This window comes from Pelophylax lessonae (assembly GCF_965119305.1).
Source record: "Pelophylax lessonae genome assembly, chromosome: 5".
NCBI lineage: Eukaryota > Metazoa > Chordata > Amphibia > Anura > Ranidae > Pelophylax > Pelophylax lessonae.
In genome coordinates this window covers 562,362,154-562,378,631 of record NC_138772.1, presented here as the reverse complement: position 1 = coordinate 562,378,631, position 16,478 = coordinate 562,362,154, and the positions used below count along the sequence as shown (strand labels likewise).

Sequence of the window (16,478 nt, the reverse complement as noted above, 5' to 3'; positions counted from 1 at the left end):
AGACATATGTAGCAGAAAACAAATTGGCCTAAAATGTTAAAAAAATTTATTTTTACTTTTTTTTTGGGGGGGGGGGGGGGAATTTCATATAAAAAAAATGTGAAAAATATTGTTATTTTTTCAGAATTGTCGCTCTTTTTTTTGTTTATAGCGCAAAAAATAAAAATCGCACAGGTGATCAAATACCACCAAAAGAAAGCTCTGTTTGCGGGAAAAAAAGGACGTCAAATTCGTTAAGGTACAGCGTCGCACGATCGCGCAATTGTCCGTTAAAGTCACACAGTGCCGAATCGCAAAATAGGGCCTGGTCAGGAAGGGGGTAAAATCTTCCGGGGCTTAAGTGGTTAATAGTTGAAACTTTTTTTTTGGACTGTTTTTGGTAAATAAACTAGTTACAATAGATGGACGGGTTTTTGTACACGGACAGAGTATGGTGGAAGGATGACCGCCGCCCCGCACCGTGTTTGTGGGCTTCCGTCAGTATATGGCTTCCTCCCAGTCTTGAACAGATATCAGATATTACAGCCGCCCCCATACAAAAACTAGCCGGAACTTAGCTTGTATGTCTCTGAAAAACAACTGTTTATTCACACACAGAAATACTACCTGTACCTCGCGCCACACCAGAGAGGCAGCGGGAGATTAGAGAAGTTAACAAGTGGCTGAGGAGTTGATGTAGTAAGGAGGGTTTTGGGTTCTTGGAGAACTGGGCCGACTTCTCAGTCGGTTACTCGCTCTTTAGTAGGGACAGAAAATACAAGGGGGGAGGTGTGGGACTTTAAATGAGGCGCACGGTGGGATTAGCCGTGCGTCTCCATCCCTATTCAATGCAAAGAAAGGAGGGTTTGGGACTTTAAATGAGAGACACGACAGGAAAAATGGCAAATTTATTATACATACAGATATAAAACATAACAGATGGAAATATACATCATCAAAATGATACAGAAGCTAGTAAATAGTCCCCAATTCCAAATTCATAAAAAAAAACCAGCATGGCAAAATTCCAGGGAGTAGTAAAATATAGTTATAACATCAATGAACTCAAATGTCAAGGAGTAGAGGAGTAGTTGGCTATATTAAAACATCACAAACTCAACGCGTTTCGTGGACCCAAATCGCCACTTCATCAGGAGTGGATGTATAATACAAATCTTTAAAAAAAAAATAGATAAGGAAATTTGCACAATGATGATGAATACAAAAATGAAAAAGGGGGAGGGGGAAAGGGGGGGTGGGGAGACCAGACCCCTGAATTCCCAAACTTACATAGCAGCCAGATGGTGCATGGCATTTATTATTTTTAGTAGGGACGGATTGCACCTAAATGGGGTGGGTGCAGCCGTACTGGGTGAGAGGATGGCCAACAAGTTAGAGGGGCTTTTAAACTAGGTGATGGGGGGGAGGGTACAGATGATGATTTAGCCAGAGGGGAGCAAGGTTCAGTGGGCACAAATGGGGACATTAGTGGTAGGGAGTTCAGAGTTCCTAAATCCAAGGTGGGTATGGGGAAAAAATCACAAGAGCAGCCTAAAAACATCAAATGAGGATATATGTAACCGGTCAAAATTACGAGGTTTTTGTATACCAATGCCAGAAGCCTGGCCAACAAGATGGGAGAGCTGGAGCTGCTGATGTTTGAGGAGGACTTAGATTTTGTGGGGATAACTGAGACTTGGTTTGACAGCTCTCATGACTGGATGGCGACCATTCAGGGGTATTCCCTTTATCGCAGAGATAGAGAAGGTAAAAAAGGGGGAGGGGTATGTTTGTATATTAAGAACAGCATACAGGTAAATATGAGGGACGATATTCATAATGGAGCTTTGGACGAGGCAGAATCCCTATGGGTAGAGCTTCAAAGGGAAGGCACTGTGGGGAAGGTAATATTGGCCCCCCAATCAGAGGGAGGAGGGTGAGGCGGCCCTCCTTTTACAGATTGGATTGGCAGCAAGGATGGGAAATGTCATTATAATGGGGGACTTTAATTATCCAGATATAGACTGGGCAGAAGGAACCGCGCATTCAGCCAAGGCTCGGCAGTTCCTAAATGTTTTGCAGGACAATTTTATGGGTCAGATGGTGAATGCACCGACAAGAAACAATGCGGTACTTGACCTACTGATTACCAACAATACAGACCTGATCACGGATATAGAAATACGGGACAACTTAGGAAACAGTGACCATAGGTCAGTTAGTTTCAGTATTAATTACAGTAATAGGAAACACAAGGGTAATATAAGGACACTGAATTTCAAAAGAGCCAATTTCCCAAAACTGCGCTCTTTCCTAAACAATATCTAATGGGATAGAACCCTGGGGACAAAGAACACGGAGGAAAAATGGGAGTGCTTCAAGAGCATACTAAACAAAGGGATTGGCCAGTGCATTCCAAAGGGAAATAAATTTAAAAGAGCAAAACTAAATCCTGGGTGGCTAAACGCCAACATAAAAATGCATATTAGTGCTAAAGAAAAGGCCTTCAAAATACACAAGACTGAGGGGTCATTGGCAGGGTTATAAAATTACGTACTTACTGTATTGGATAGGTTTTAGTATGTGGGTGGGTTTTACTTTATTGGATGGGTTGTAGAATGGGTTATGGTAGTTGAATATGTTTTCTAGATTGCTGATCAGTTATATCTCCTTTTCCCTTCAGACCAAGCTGGGGAAAAAGGTAATTCTGTGTGTGCCTGTGAGACGCCGTGTAACATGACCCGCTATGGGAAGGAGTTGTCCATGGTGAAGATACCCAGTAAAGCCTCCTCCGTATATCTGGCAAATATATACAACAAGACTGAACAGTACATTGCGTGAGTTTGTTTTCCACTTCATTCAGACTATGACTGGGTCAGATGGATCCTTAATGTTCTGAAATACAAGAAATTTAAGGCCTGTACACACGATAAGAAAATTCAAAAGTAAAATTTAGTCCGACTAACGATCTGCCGATTTTCGGATTGTTAGTATGGCGCTTTCGACAGGCGATTACGAATTTTCGTACAACAAAAACTGGATGTGCAGGCTATAAAATTTTTATTGTACATGAACACAATGTCCGATTTTTGTTTAATTAGTACAGTTTTCATCCAAAAAAGAGCAAGACAACAAAACAACACAACACATTAAACCACTTCTGAAGTTGAATTCTGTCATTCGAGAATTTTTGTATGAAAGTAACCTCTTCACTTTCCATATGAGACTAGCATGCAACAAAAAACGGACCAAATTTTGTCCGATAATCTGATCGCGTGTACGAGGCTTTACACTCAAAAGTGGCCGCAGACATTGAGGTGTGGCTGGATGTCAGCTGTGCAGCTGTAGATCTTTTTCCTCTTCCACCGTCTCCAATCCCATATGAATGTGGTGAGATATTCCTCCTGTCCGTGAGATTGGAGGACAATGGTTAATTGTCCAAAATATCCCAGCTCAGTTTACAGACATTTGTCATTTCACTTTAGGAGTCCGTTGTTCTTGGGCTTCTCTTTATCATAGCAACCATACAGGCGGCCCCTATCTGAGGCTTTCCCAAATAACTAAATTCACAGACAGAAATAGAACTCGGAGATCCTTGAGAAGCCAAATTAAAGAACCAATGAAATGATGACTCCACCCCTCCATGTGCCAATCCTACACTGTTTCATACACTTGAATGTCTACCGGTCACACCAGACCATCCCTTATATACACAGATGTCCACTAGGGAGGAGATTCGGGTTTGGATCAGACATGGTTTTGAGGTGGACCCAACCTGCTCACCATTCATGGTCCCATTAAATTAATGTGAGCTTTTACTGACCCAAAATCCCGGCTGATGTAAATTGAGGAATTTGTGTTTGGAAACGTATGCCTCTATTTTCCACCTGAAATGATGTTTAATAAAGCCCCGTACACACGCACAGATTGTTGGCCGTAAATTGTTGGCCAACGTCCGATCTGCCGATTGTAGGCTTGTTAGTATGATGCTTCCGACAACCAACTGCGAATTTTCGGCCGAAAAAAATCTGGTGTGCATGCTATAAAATTTTTGTTGGCCAACAAAGAACGGCTGATTGTTCCTCAGTCAGTACAGATTTCGGCAGACAAAAATCAGATGAGCAAGACTGGGCATGCTCAGAGAAGAAAAAACACAGGGAAAGTCAACCATCACATGACATCACTTCTGAAGTTGGTTTTTGTTGGCCAACAAAAGTCCAGTGCAAGTCTAGAGCACATTTCAACCAACAAACAACACTGGACAAAAGTTGGCCGATCAGTTGGCCAACAATCTGTGCGTGTGTACGGGGCTTTACTTTTAATGGGAATTAGCTGACCATCAAATCAGCTGACAATGTAATGTCTGTGAGGCAGTTAAATTGCGCTCATTGGGGGATGGCCTTTGGATGGATTAGAGCATCTTGCCCAATCACTATTGTTTCAATTGAGCTCATATCTGATTGGTCACCTGTGGATGTGGTTGGCATTTAGGGAAGAACAAACCGATGGCTGAGGTTGGATAGATCTTGTCTCAGTGTTCAACTGCCTACAAACCAATGACTGAGGTTGGATGGATCTTGTCTGAGCATCCAACTGCCTACAAACCAATGACTGAGGTTGGATGGATCTTGTCTGAGCATCCAACTGCCTACAAACAGATGACTGAGGTTGGTTGGATCTTGTCTTATGCCTCGTACACACGCAACGATTATCGGCCGACCGATCGTCCGACTTTTGTCCAAGTTGTGTTTTGTTGGTTGGAATGTGCCTAGACTGCACACAAATTTTCTCGGCCAACAAAATTCTACTTCAGAAGTGATGTCATGTGTTGGGTTGCTTTCTTTGTGTTTTTTCTTCACTGAGCATGCCCAGACTTGCTCATCAGATTTTTGTCTGCCGAAATCTGTACTGACTGCACGAAAATCGGCCGTTGTGTTGACGGCCAACAAAAATTTTATAGCCTGCACACCAGATTTTTTTTGCCTGAAAAGTCGCAGTGGGTTGTCGGAAACATCATACTAACAAGCCGAAAAACGTCCGATCGGACGTTGGCCAAAAATTTCCGGCCAATAATCGATACGTGTGTACGAGGCATTAGCGTCCAACTGCCTACAAACCGATGATTGAGGTTGGTCGGATGCTCGTCTGTGCAAAGCTTCCTATTGGCCTCTTCCTCAGACATGAAGGTCTCACTGGCAGCCCATAAGCATAAAATAATTTTCACAAGTTCAGTGTATTGAAGAGGTCAGTGTATGGAAACCTCTGCAGACTCCCAGCCACAGGATGTCAGGGAAGAAGCCAACTGCTTGAAATGGATCATCCAATGTGGTCCTGCATGTAGACGAATCCTTCAGACACCATCTCATGTCTATGGCTGGCCTAATACACACCATGCTGGTCATACAGGGCACTGACCACTGTCTGTAGATTCAGCAGATTGTCTCTCTTGTCCTCAGGGAGAACTTTCTTGTTCTGGATATTTTCTTTGAAGCTCTGAACTTCGAAACGATTGAACAGAAGAGGGCGTATGAGGTGGCTGGACTGCTGGGTAAGAGTTCTCCTCTTGGAAGATCTCAAACATTGTATAAATCTGATATATCAATCTTGTGTGGGGTGGTAATTTCCTCAGTACATAGATAGGTGTCATCTCCTCCCACAATCTGCCCCCAACCTGTATACCAGTGGTCTCCAAACTTTGGCCAGAGGGCTGGATGCAGCCCTTTGCTTGATTGTATCCAGCCGTTGGGGCAATATTTCATTCTCTAACACCAAGGAAGGGGCATACATGCCCCCACTGACACCAACTAAGGGGCACAATTCCTCCCAGTGACACTAACGATGGGACACATTTCCTGCCAGTGACACCAATGATGGGGCACTATTCCTCCCACTGACACCAATGATGGGGCACTATTCCTCCACTGACACCGATGATGGGACACTATTCCTCCCACTGACACCAATGATGGGGCACTATTCCTCCACTGACACCAATGATGGGACACTATTCCTCCCACTGATACCAATGATGGGGCACTATTCCTCCCAATGACACCAATGATGGGGCACTATTCCTCCACTGACACCAATGATGGGACACTATTCCTCCCACTGACACCAATGATGGGGCATTGTTTACTCCCACTGATGCTGGGACATTTTTTACTTCCAGTGGCCACAATCCACCCCCCCCCCTCTCCCTCCTAAAGTCCAAAAGACAGTAAACTGGCCCTTTGTTTAGAAAGTTTGGAGACCCCTGCTGTATACCGTATACAAGGTGAGCATTCCATTTGTAATTGGAAATAAGACCGAAGTGTACAGATCGAGAGATTGTTTATGACACAACTTGAGGGGGACACATTGGGCTCATCAGGGACACATTAGGCTTTCAGGACCACACTAAACTCCTAGGGACACAGCTTGAGGGGCGGCACATCAAACTCCTAGGGACACATCAGCCTTTCAGGTAAACATTGGGCCCCTTAGGAAACATTGGGCCTGAAGGGAAACACTGGGCCCCTTAGGAAACATTGGGCCTGAAGGGAAACACTGGGCTCCTAGGATGGCACAATCTCATCTGCAGATTTGTGTAGGAAATGTTGGGCCACATGATGATGATGATGATGATGACAATGACGATGTGGTTGTCATTCAATAGGTGACATAGGAGGTCAAATGGGGCTATTCATTGGGGCCAGTATCCTCACCATCCTGGAGATCTTCGATTATCTGTATGAGGTGAGAAATATGAAACAGCAAAGAGACACACAAACCTATATATGGTACATATAGCATCATATACAGTATATATATGTATATTCCCCCAGCTGTTCCGGGATAAAGTTTTCGGCTATCTCCAGAAGAGGAAGAAGTCACAGAACAAGGAACTCGACAATCTGGTAATTGCACGAGACGTCTGTAGTGAGACGGGCAGAGACTGGGATGGGTTAATGAAGTGTCAGCTGTGTGCCAATCTCATGTACAGATACAGATATACTTTATATATACTGGTCATAGCAGACTGTCCCCCACAGTTCTCTAAACATCTTTTCCAGACAGGACAACCCAATGACTGACCTCACTTTCCTCCATTGGAGGTACTATAGATTGGTCAGCCGTGTGAGATTGCAGAGTGTGTGGAACCATGTGTGGTCTGTGAAATCTGCTGGAGAGCTGGAAGGTGTAAGGAGCGAGGTTGGTGGTTATGTAGTTTATCAGCCTCGGTTGGTGTAACTTTGTAGTTCCCCCAATAATTGTCCAGCATGATGGTTGACTTCTGAGCCTCCTATTTCCTCCCCAGAAAGGGACGTACTTGTCATATTATCTGGTGCGCTGGACCTCCTCCTCTGTGGGCAATGGCCTCCAACAGGCCAATAACCGTTCCAGGCAAACCCCATTCTAGGTCCCCCCAGGTGTAGGCCCGGCTCCTGAGGCTGTATAATAGTGTAGCTTGTAACTGCAAAACGATTGGGTCATCGGCTCCCATAAGCTGCTACAACAAACCCCATTTGCACGGCCCTTTTGCCTGCCAGGTGGGTCACACCATCCCATGCAGTCATCGGAAACGGCACTGTTGGTGAACCCCCCACACCATGGTCCACTCTTCCTCCTCATTCCCTAGCAGTGCGTTTATAAGCTGGATCCTCGTCTTGCCAACTGTGCTGATCCCTCAGTGTGCAGAGGTCGGTCTCAAACTGACTATCTCTATCTAACCATCACAGAGCATTCCTCAAATAAAGGAAATGAAACACAAGATATAGGGTATATGTTTGCAAAAAAATGTCCCCCAAATTTCCCCCCAACCTTCCATAGTGGACCACGGTACCCCCTAGCCCCACAGTTCCTCCCAATTTTCCACAGTGCTCTCCAACCTCCCACAGTGCTCCCAGCCTCCTACAGTGCCCCCCAACCTCCTACAGTACCCCTAGCTTTCCACAGTGCCCCCTAGCTTTCCACAGTGCCCCCCAGCCTCCCACAGTGCCCCCTAGCTTTCCACAGTGCCCCCCAGCCTCCCACAGTGCCCCCTAGCTTTCCACGGTGCCCCCCAGCCTCCCACAGTGCCCCCTAGCTTCCCACAGTGCCCCCCCCAGCCTCTCACAGTGCCCTCTAGTTTCCCAGAGTGCCCCCAGCATGCCAGAGTGCCCCCTAGCCTCCCACAATGTCCCCAAGCTCAGGGCCTCCAGCTCCCCATAGTACCCTCAAACAAAGTCCCACAGTATGCCCCAGGCCCCTGCAGAACCCTCCAGTTTCCCACAGTGACTCTATAAAATTCCCCAGCCTCCTAGAGAGACCCCCCTCATCTTCAGCAGTTTCCAAAATAGCCCCATCTAGAAACCTCATTCCCTACAGGGCCACCAAGTCTTCCACAGAAGAGTCCCCTAACCCCCTCCAGGACCCCCATCCCCCACAGTGACACACATTCAGAGTCCTCCAGCCTTTCAGTACATATTTTGCACGCCTCATACTTTCCTTGTGTGAGCATAGACTTTATTTTTTACTGTTAGGGTGTGGGAGGTTTTGGAGGAATTTCCGGGGCCCTGGTCCCAATAAGGTTAGGGGCCACTGCTTTAGGGCAATCAAAACCCAGTGGTATATAGAAACGGTTACAAAGAGTGAGCCCTCCATACAGCAAACAGTATAACATAAAGGGAGAAGATTACTGAAAAATAAGTCCTTCTGCTTCTGGAGTTGGATAAACCTCCCAGATAAGACCGTAATATCTTCTCAGATCTCCATTGTTGTTCCCACACACCAAGCCTGGGCTTCATTAGCTCAGGTAGGATTTTTCTAGAAATCTTAAAAACCTGAGAGCGAAGGTGTGGGCTGGTCCTCTAGAGCTCATCTCCAACACAGCCCCCCCCCCCCCCCACCACCAGAACCAACACACCAAAACAGATCCCCCACCAGAACCAACACACCAACACAGATCCCCCACCACCACCAGAACCAACACACCAACACAGATCCCCTACCAGAACCAACACGGATCCCCCACCAGAACCAACACACCAACACAGATCCCCCACCAGAACCAACACACCAACACAGATCCCCACCAGAACCAACACACCAACACAGATCCCCACCACCACCAGAACCAACACACCAACACAGATCCCCTACCAAAACCATCACGGATCCCCCACCAGAACCAACACACCAACACAGATCCCCCACCAGAACTAACACACCAACACAGATCCACCACCAGAACCAACACACCAACACAGATACCCTACCAGAACCAACACACCAACACAGATCCACCACCAGAACCAACACACCAACACAGATCCACCACCAGAACCAACACACCAACACAGCCCCCCACCAGAACCGACACACCAACACAGATCCCCCACCATAAACAACACAGATCCCCCACCAGACCCAACACACCAACACAGATACCCTACCAGAACCAACACACCAACACAGATACCCTACCAGAACCAACACACCAACACAGATCCACCACCAGAACCAACACACCAACACAGATCCACCACCAGAACCAACACACCAACACAGATCCCCCACCAGAACCGACACACCAACACAGATCCCCCACCAGAACCGACACACCAACACAGATCCCCCACCAGAACCAACACACCAACACAGATTCCCCACCAGAACCAACACACCAACACAGATCCCCTACCAGAACCAACACAGATCCCCCACCAGAACCAACACACCAACACAGTTCCCCCACCAGAACCAACACAGATCCCCCACCAGAACCAACACACCAAAACAGATCCCCCACCAGAAGCAACACAGATCCCCCACCAGACCCAACACAGATCCCCCACCAGAACCAACACAGATCCCCCACCAGAACCAACACAGAGTATTTGCGGATGATACTAAACTAAGCATGCCAATATCTTCTATGCGGGATGTGGAAACCTTACAAGCGGACCTGAACAAAATAACGGGGGAGGGGCAACTACATGGCAGATGAGGTTTAATGTTGAAAAATGTAAAGTAATGCACTTGGGGGCCAGAAACCAGAAAGCAAGCTACTCACTAGGGGGGGAACCTCTGGGTGAGTCTAGGATGGAAAAGGACTTGGGGGTACTGGTAGATAACAGGCTTGGAAGTGGCATGCAATGCCAAGCCGCCGCAAGCAAAGCCAACAGAATACTGGGATGTATAAAAAAGGGGATTCACTCCAGAAATAAAGAGATTATTCTCCCGCTCTACAAGACTCTGGTCCGGCCACATCTGGAGTATGCTGTCCAGTTCTGGGCACCGGTCCTCAGGAAGGATGTGCTGGAACTGGAGAAAGTCCAGAGAAGGGCAACAAAAATAATTAGGGGAATGGAGGACATCAGCTATGAGGAAAGACTACAAGCACTGAACTTATTCTTTCTGGAGAAGAGACGATTGAGGGGGGATATGATATCAATGTACAAATACTGTACTGGTGACCCGAGCATTGGGAGGAAACTATTCAGAGAAAGGAGATACAATAAGACACGTGGCCACTCACTAAAACTAGAGGAAAGGTGGTGTAACGGAACAGGGCACCCCGACCAGGTACCTCCGTTGACAGACGCTCCTAGTGCTTCCCGAGGGCTCCAAGCACTCCACCAGACACCGTAATCACTTCAGATCCCACGAACTGCCGCAGCTTGGTTGGGGTCTCGCAATCTCCTACCCACCCTGGACCTACGACAAGGCTCCAGGTTCCCGTGGGTGAACCTCTCTTTTCCCAGAGAGTGCAGCAGAACAAGATCTTACAAGAGCTCAGTGATTATCCAAGGGAGTATGGAAGACATAGCAATCCCTTGCAGCAGATTCCCCCAATAAGAGACAGAACTCTAGATTGAGGTTGAATGAACTCAGCACAACTTTATTGAACACGACTTATATACAGTTTTCACCCACAAAGTTACCACCCAGATGGACCTTGTTGAAGACTGAACATAATATTCACCATCCAATAGGAACAGAGTTTTACACTCTCATACAGTCTACAAAATATACAATGTGAGACAATCCCCCCTCCCCCTTAGCATCCAATCCACATTCCTATAAGTTTATCTTAAGGCAGACAGACAGAACAATGGGCAATGGGAGGTCATTAACACTTAACAATGAGACAGTGCAATCCACATTCCCTCCCAATACACAACAAAAGGAATACCTGTCTGACATGGAAAGATATGTAATATACAAAGCATTTAGGAATTACAGATTTCATGGCAAATGGGAATAAATCTTAATATTTCTATATGGAGATATTGCTGACAAATATGGAGCAATCCAAACCATTACTTATCTGTCTTTAAATTCCAGTGACGGTGAATACTGTCACAGGCGGTTTAACCTTAAAATGCGTAAGGGGTTCTTCACTGTAAGAGCGGTAAGGATGGGGGGTTCTCTTCCACAAGCAGTGGTATCAGCAGGGAGCATTGATAGTTTAAAAAAACTATTAGATGGGCACCTTAAAGACCACAACATACAGGGGTATACAATGTACAACATACAGGGGTATACAATGTACAACATACAGGGGTATACAATGTACAACATACAGGGGTATACAATGTACAACGTACAGGGGTATACAATGTACAACGTACAGGAATATACAATGTACAACACACAGGGGTATACAATGTACAACATACAGGAATATACAATGTACAACATACAGGGGGTATACAATGTACAACATACAGGGGATATACAATGTACAATATACAGGGGATATACAATGTACAACATACAGGGATATACAATGATACAATATACAACATACAGGGATATACAATATACAACATACAGGGGGTATACAATGTACAACATACAGGGATATACAATGTACAACATACAGGGGTATACAATGTACAACATACAGGGGTATACAATGTACAACATACAGGGGTATACAATGTAAAACATGCAGGGGATATACAATGTACAACATACAGGGATATACAATGATACAATGTACAACATACAGGGGTATACAATGTACAACATACAGGGGTATACAATGTACAACATACAGGGGTATACAATGTACAGCATACAGGGGTATACAATGTACCACATACAGGGGATATACATTGTACAACATACAGGGGGTATACAATGTACAACATACAGGGGTATACAATGTACAACATACAGGGGTATACAATGTACAACATACAGGGGATATACAATGTACAACATACAGGGATATACAATGTACAACATACAGGGGTATACAATGTACAACATACAGGGGTATACAATGTACAACATACAGGGGGTATACAATGTACAACATACAGGGGTATACAATGTACAACATACAGGGGGTATACAATGTACAACATACAGGGGTATACAATGTACAACATACAGGGGTATACAATGTACAACATACAGGGGGTATACAATGTACAACATACAGGGGTATACAATGTACAACATACAGGGGTATACAATGTATAACATACAGGGGTATACAATGTATAACATACAGGGGTATACAATGTACAACATACAGGGGTATACAATGTACAACATACAGGGGTATACAATGTACAACATACAGGGGTATACAATGTACAACATACAGGGGGTATACAATGTACAACATACAGGGGTATACAATGTACAACATACAGGGGTATACAATGTACAATATACAGGGGTATACAATGTACAACATACAGGGGTATACAATGTACAACATACAGGGGTATACAATGTACAACATACAGGGGTATACAATGTACAACATACAGGGGTATACAATGTATAACATACAGGGGTATACAATGTACAACATACAGGGGTATACAATGTACAATATACAGGGGTATACAATGTACAACATACAGGGGGTATACAATGTACAACATACAGGGGTATACAATGTACAACATACAGGGGTATACAATGTACAATATACAGGGGTATACAATGTACAACATACAGGGGTATACAATGTACAACATACAGGGGTATACAATGTACAACATACAGGGGTATACAATGTACAACATACAGGGGTATACAATGTACAACATACAGGGCTATACAATGTACAACATACAGGGGTATACAATGTACAACATACAGGGGTATACAATGTACAATATACAGGAGTATACAATGTACAACATACAGGGGTATACAATGTACAACATACAGGGGTATATAATGTACAACGTACAGGGGTATACAATGTACAACATACAGGGGTATACAATGTACAACATACAGGGGGTATACAATGTACAACATACAGGGGTATACAATGTACAACATACAGGGGTATACAATGTACAACATACAGGGGTATACAATGTACCACATACAGGGGATATACAATGTACAACATACAGGGGTATACAATGCACAACATACAGGGATATACAATGTACAACATACAGGGGTATACAATGTACAACATACAGGGGTATACAACGTAGAACATACAGGGGTATACAATGTACAATATACAGGGGTATACAATGTACAACATACAGGGGGTATACAATGTACAACATACAGGGGTATACAATGTACAACATACAGGGGTATACAATGTACAACATACAGGGGGTATACAATGTACAACATACAGGGGTATACAATGTACAACATACAGGGGTATACAATGTACAACATACAGGGGGTATACAATGTACAACATACAGGGGTATACAATGTACAACATACAGGGGGTATACAATGTACAACATACAGGGGTATACAATGTACAACATACAGGGGTATACAATGTATAACATACAGGGGTATACAATGTATAACCTACAGGGGTATACAATGTACAACATACAGGGGTATACAATGTACAACATACAGGGGTATACAATGTGCAACATACAGGGGGTATACAATGTGCAACATACAGGGGTATACAATGTACAACATACAGGGGTATACAATGTATAACATACAGGGGGTATACAATGTATAACATACAGGGGTATACAATGTACAACATACAGGGGTATACAATGTATAACATACAGGGGTATACAATGTACAACATACAGGGGGTATACAATGTACAACATACAGGGGTATACAATGTACAACATACAGGGGGTATACAATGTACAACATACAGGGATATACAATGTACAACATACAGGGGTATACAATGTACAACATACAGGGGTATACAATGTACAACATACAGGGGTATACAATGTACAACATGCAGGGGATATACAATGTACAACATACAGGGATATACAATGATACAATGTACAACATACAGGGGTATACAATGTACAACATACAGGGGTATACAATGTACAGCATACAGGGGTATACAATGTACCACATACAGGGGATATACATTGTACAACATACAGGGGTATACAATGTACAACATACAGGGATATACAATGTACAACATACAGGGGTATACAATGTACAACATACAGGGGTATACAATGTACAACATACAGGGGTATACAATGTACAACATACAGGGGATATACAATGTACAACATACAGGGATATACAATGTACAACATACAGGGGTATACAATGTACAACATACAGGGGTATACAATGTACAACATACAGGGGGTATACAATGTACAACATACAGGGGTATACAATGTACAACATACAGGGGTATACAATGTACAACATACAGGGGTATACAATGTACAACATACAGGGGGTATACAATGTACAACATACAGGGGTATACAATGTACAACATACAGGGGTATACAATGTACAACATACAGGGGTATACAATGCATAACATACAGGGGGTATACAATGCACAACATACAGGGGATATACAATGTACAACATACAGGGGTATACAATGCACAACATACAGGGATATACAATGTACAACATACAGGGGTATACAATGTACAACATACAGGGGTATACAATGTACAACATACAGGGGTATACAATGTACAATATACAGGGGTATACAATGTACAACATACAGGGGGTATACAATGTACAACATACAGGGGTATACAATGTACAACATACAGGGGTATACAATGTACAACATACAGGGGGTATACAATGTACAACATACAGGGGTATACAATGTACAACATACAGGGGTATACAATGTACAACATACAGGGGGTATACAATGTACAACATACAGGGGTATACAATGTATAACATACAGGGGTATACAATGTACAACATACAGGGGTATACAATGTACAACATACAGGGGTATACAATGTACAACATACAGGGGTATACAATGTATAACATACAGGGGGTATACAATGTATAACATACAGGGGTATACAATGTACAACATACAGGGGTATACAATGTACAACATACAGGGGTATACAATGTATAACATACAGGGGGTATACAATGTATAACATACAGGGGTATACAATGTACAACATACAGGGGTATACAATGTACAACATACAGGGGTATACAATGTACAACATACAGGGGGTATACAATGTACAACATACAGCGATATACAATGTACAACATACAGGGGTATACAATGTACAACATACAGGGGTATACAATGTACAACATACAGGGGTATACAATGTACAACATACAGGGGGTATACAATGTACAACATACAGGGGGTATACAATGTACAACATACAGGGGTATACAATGTACAACATACAGGGGGTATACAATGTACAACATACAGGGGTATACAATGTACAACATACAGGGGTATACAATGTACAACATACAGGGGTATACAATGTACAACATACAGGGGGTATACAATGTACAACATACAGGGGTATACAATGTATAACATACAGGGGTATACAATGTACAACATACAGGGGTATACAATGTACAACATACAGGGGTATACAATGTATAACATACAGGGGGTATACAATGTATAACATACAGGGGTATACAATGTACAACATACAGGGGTATACAATGTACAACATACAGGGGTATACAATGTATAAAATACAGGGGGTATACAATGTATAACATACAGGGGTATACAATGTACAACATACAGGGGTATACAATGTACAACATACAGGGGTATACAATGTACAACATACAGGGGGTATACAATGTACAACATACAGCGATATACAATGTACAACATACAGGGGTATACAATGTACAACATACAGGGGGTATACAATGTACAACATACAGGGGTATACAATGTACAACATACAGGGGTATACAATGTACAACATACAGGAGTATACAATGTACAACATACAGGGGTATACAATGTACAACATACAGGGGGTATACAATGTACAACATACAGCGATATACAATGTACAACATACAGGGGTATACAATGTACAACATACAGGGGTATACAATGTACAACATACAGGGGTATACAATGTACAACATACAGGGGTATACAATGTACAACATACAGGGGTATACAATGTACAACATACAGGGGGTATACAATGTACAACATACAGCGATATACAATGTACAACATACAGGGGTATACAATGTACAACATACAGGGGGTA

The 16,478-nt window shown here is 43.5% G+C and overlaps 2 protein-coding genes across 2 annotated transcripts in view; one reads left to right on the top strand and one right to left on the bottom strand.

Moving 5' to 3' along the window:
* LOC309556128 (uncharacterized protein) overlaps window positions 1-16,478 on the bottom strand; it is a 419,953-nt gene that overhangs the window by 332,264 nt on the left and 71,211 nt on the right. The gene's annotated exons all lie outside the window — the stretch shown is intronic.
* LOC309556620 (acid-sensing ion channel 1C-like) overlaps window positions 1-16,478 on the top strand; it is a gene marked incomplete at its 5' end in the record, with an annotated part of 83,143 nt that overhangs the window by 48,496 nt on the left and 18,169 nt on the right. Inside the window, 4 exons of the mRNA XM_082259054.1 lie at window positions 2,663-2,816; window positions 5,436-5,527; window positions 6,638-6,717; window positions 6,807-6,878. Coding sequence (XP_082115180.1) covers window positions 2,663-2,816; window positions 5,436-5,527; window positions 6,638-6,717; window positions 6,807-6,878 — 398 coding nt within the window. The remainder of the gene's footprint in view (window positions 1-2,662; window positions 2,817-5,435; window positions 5,528-6,637; window positions 6,718-6,806; window positions 6,879-16,478) is intronic.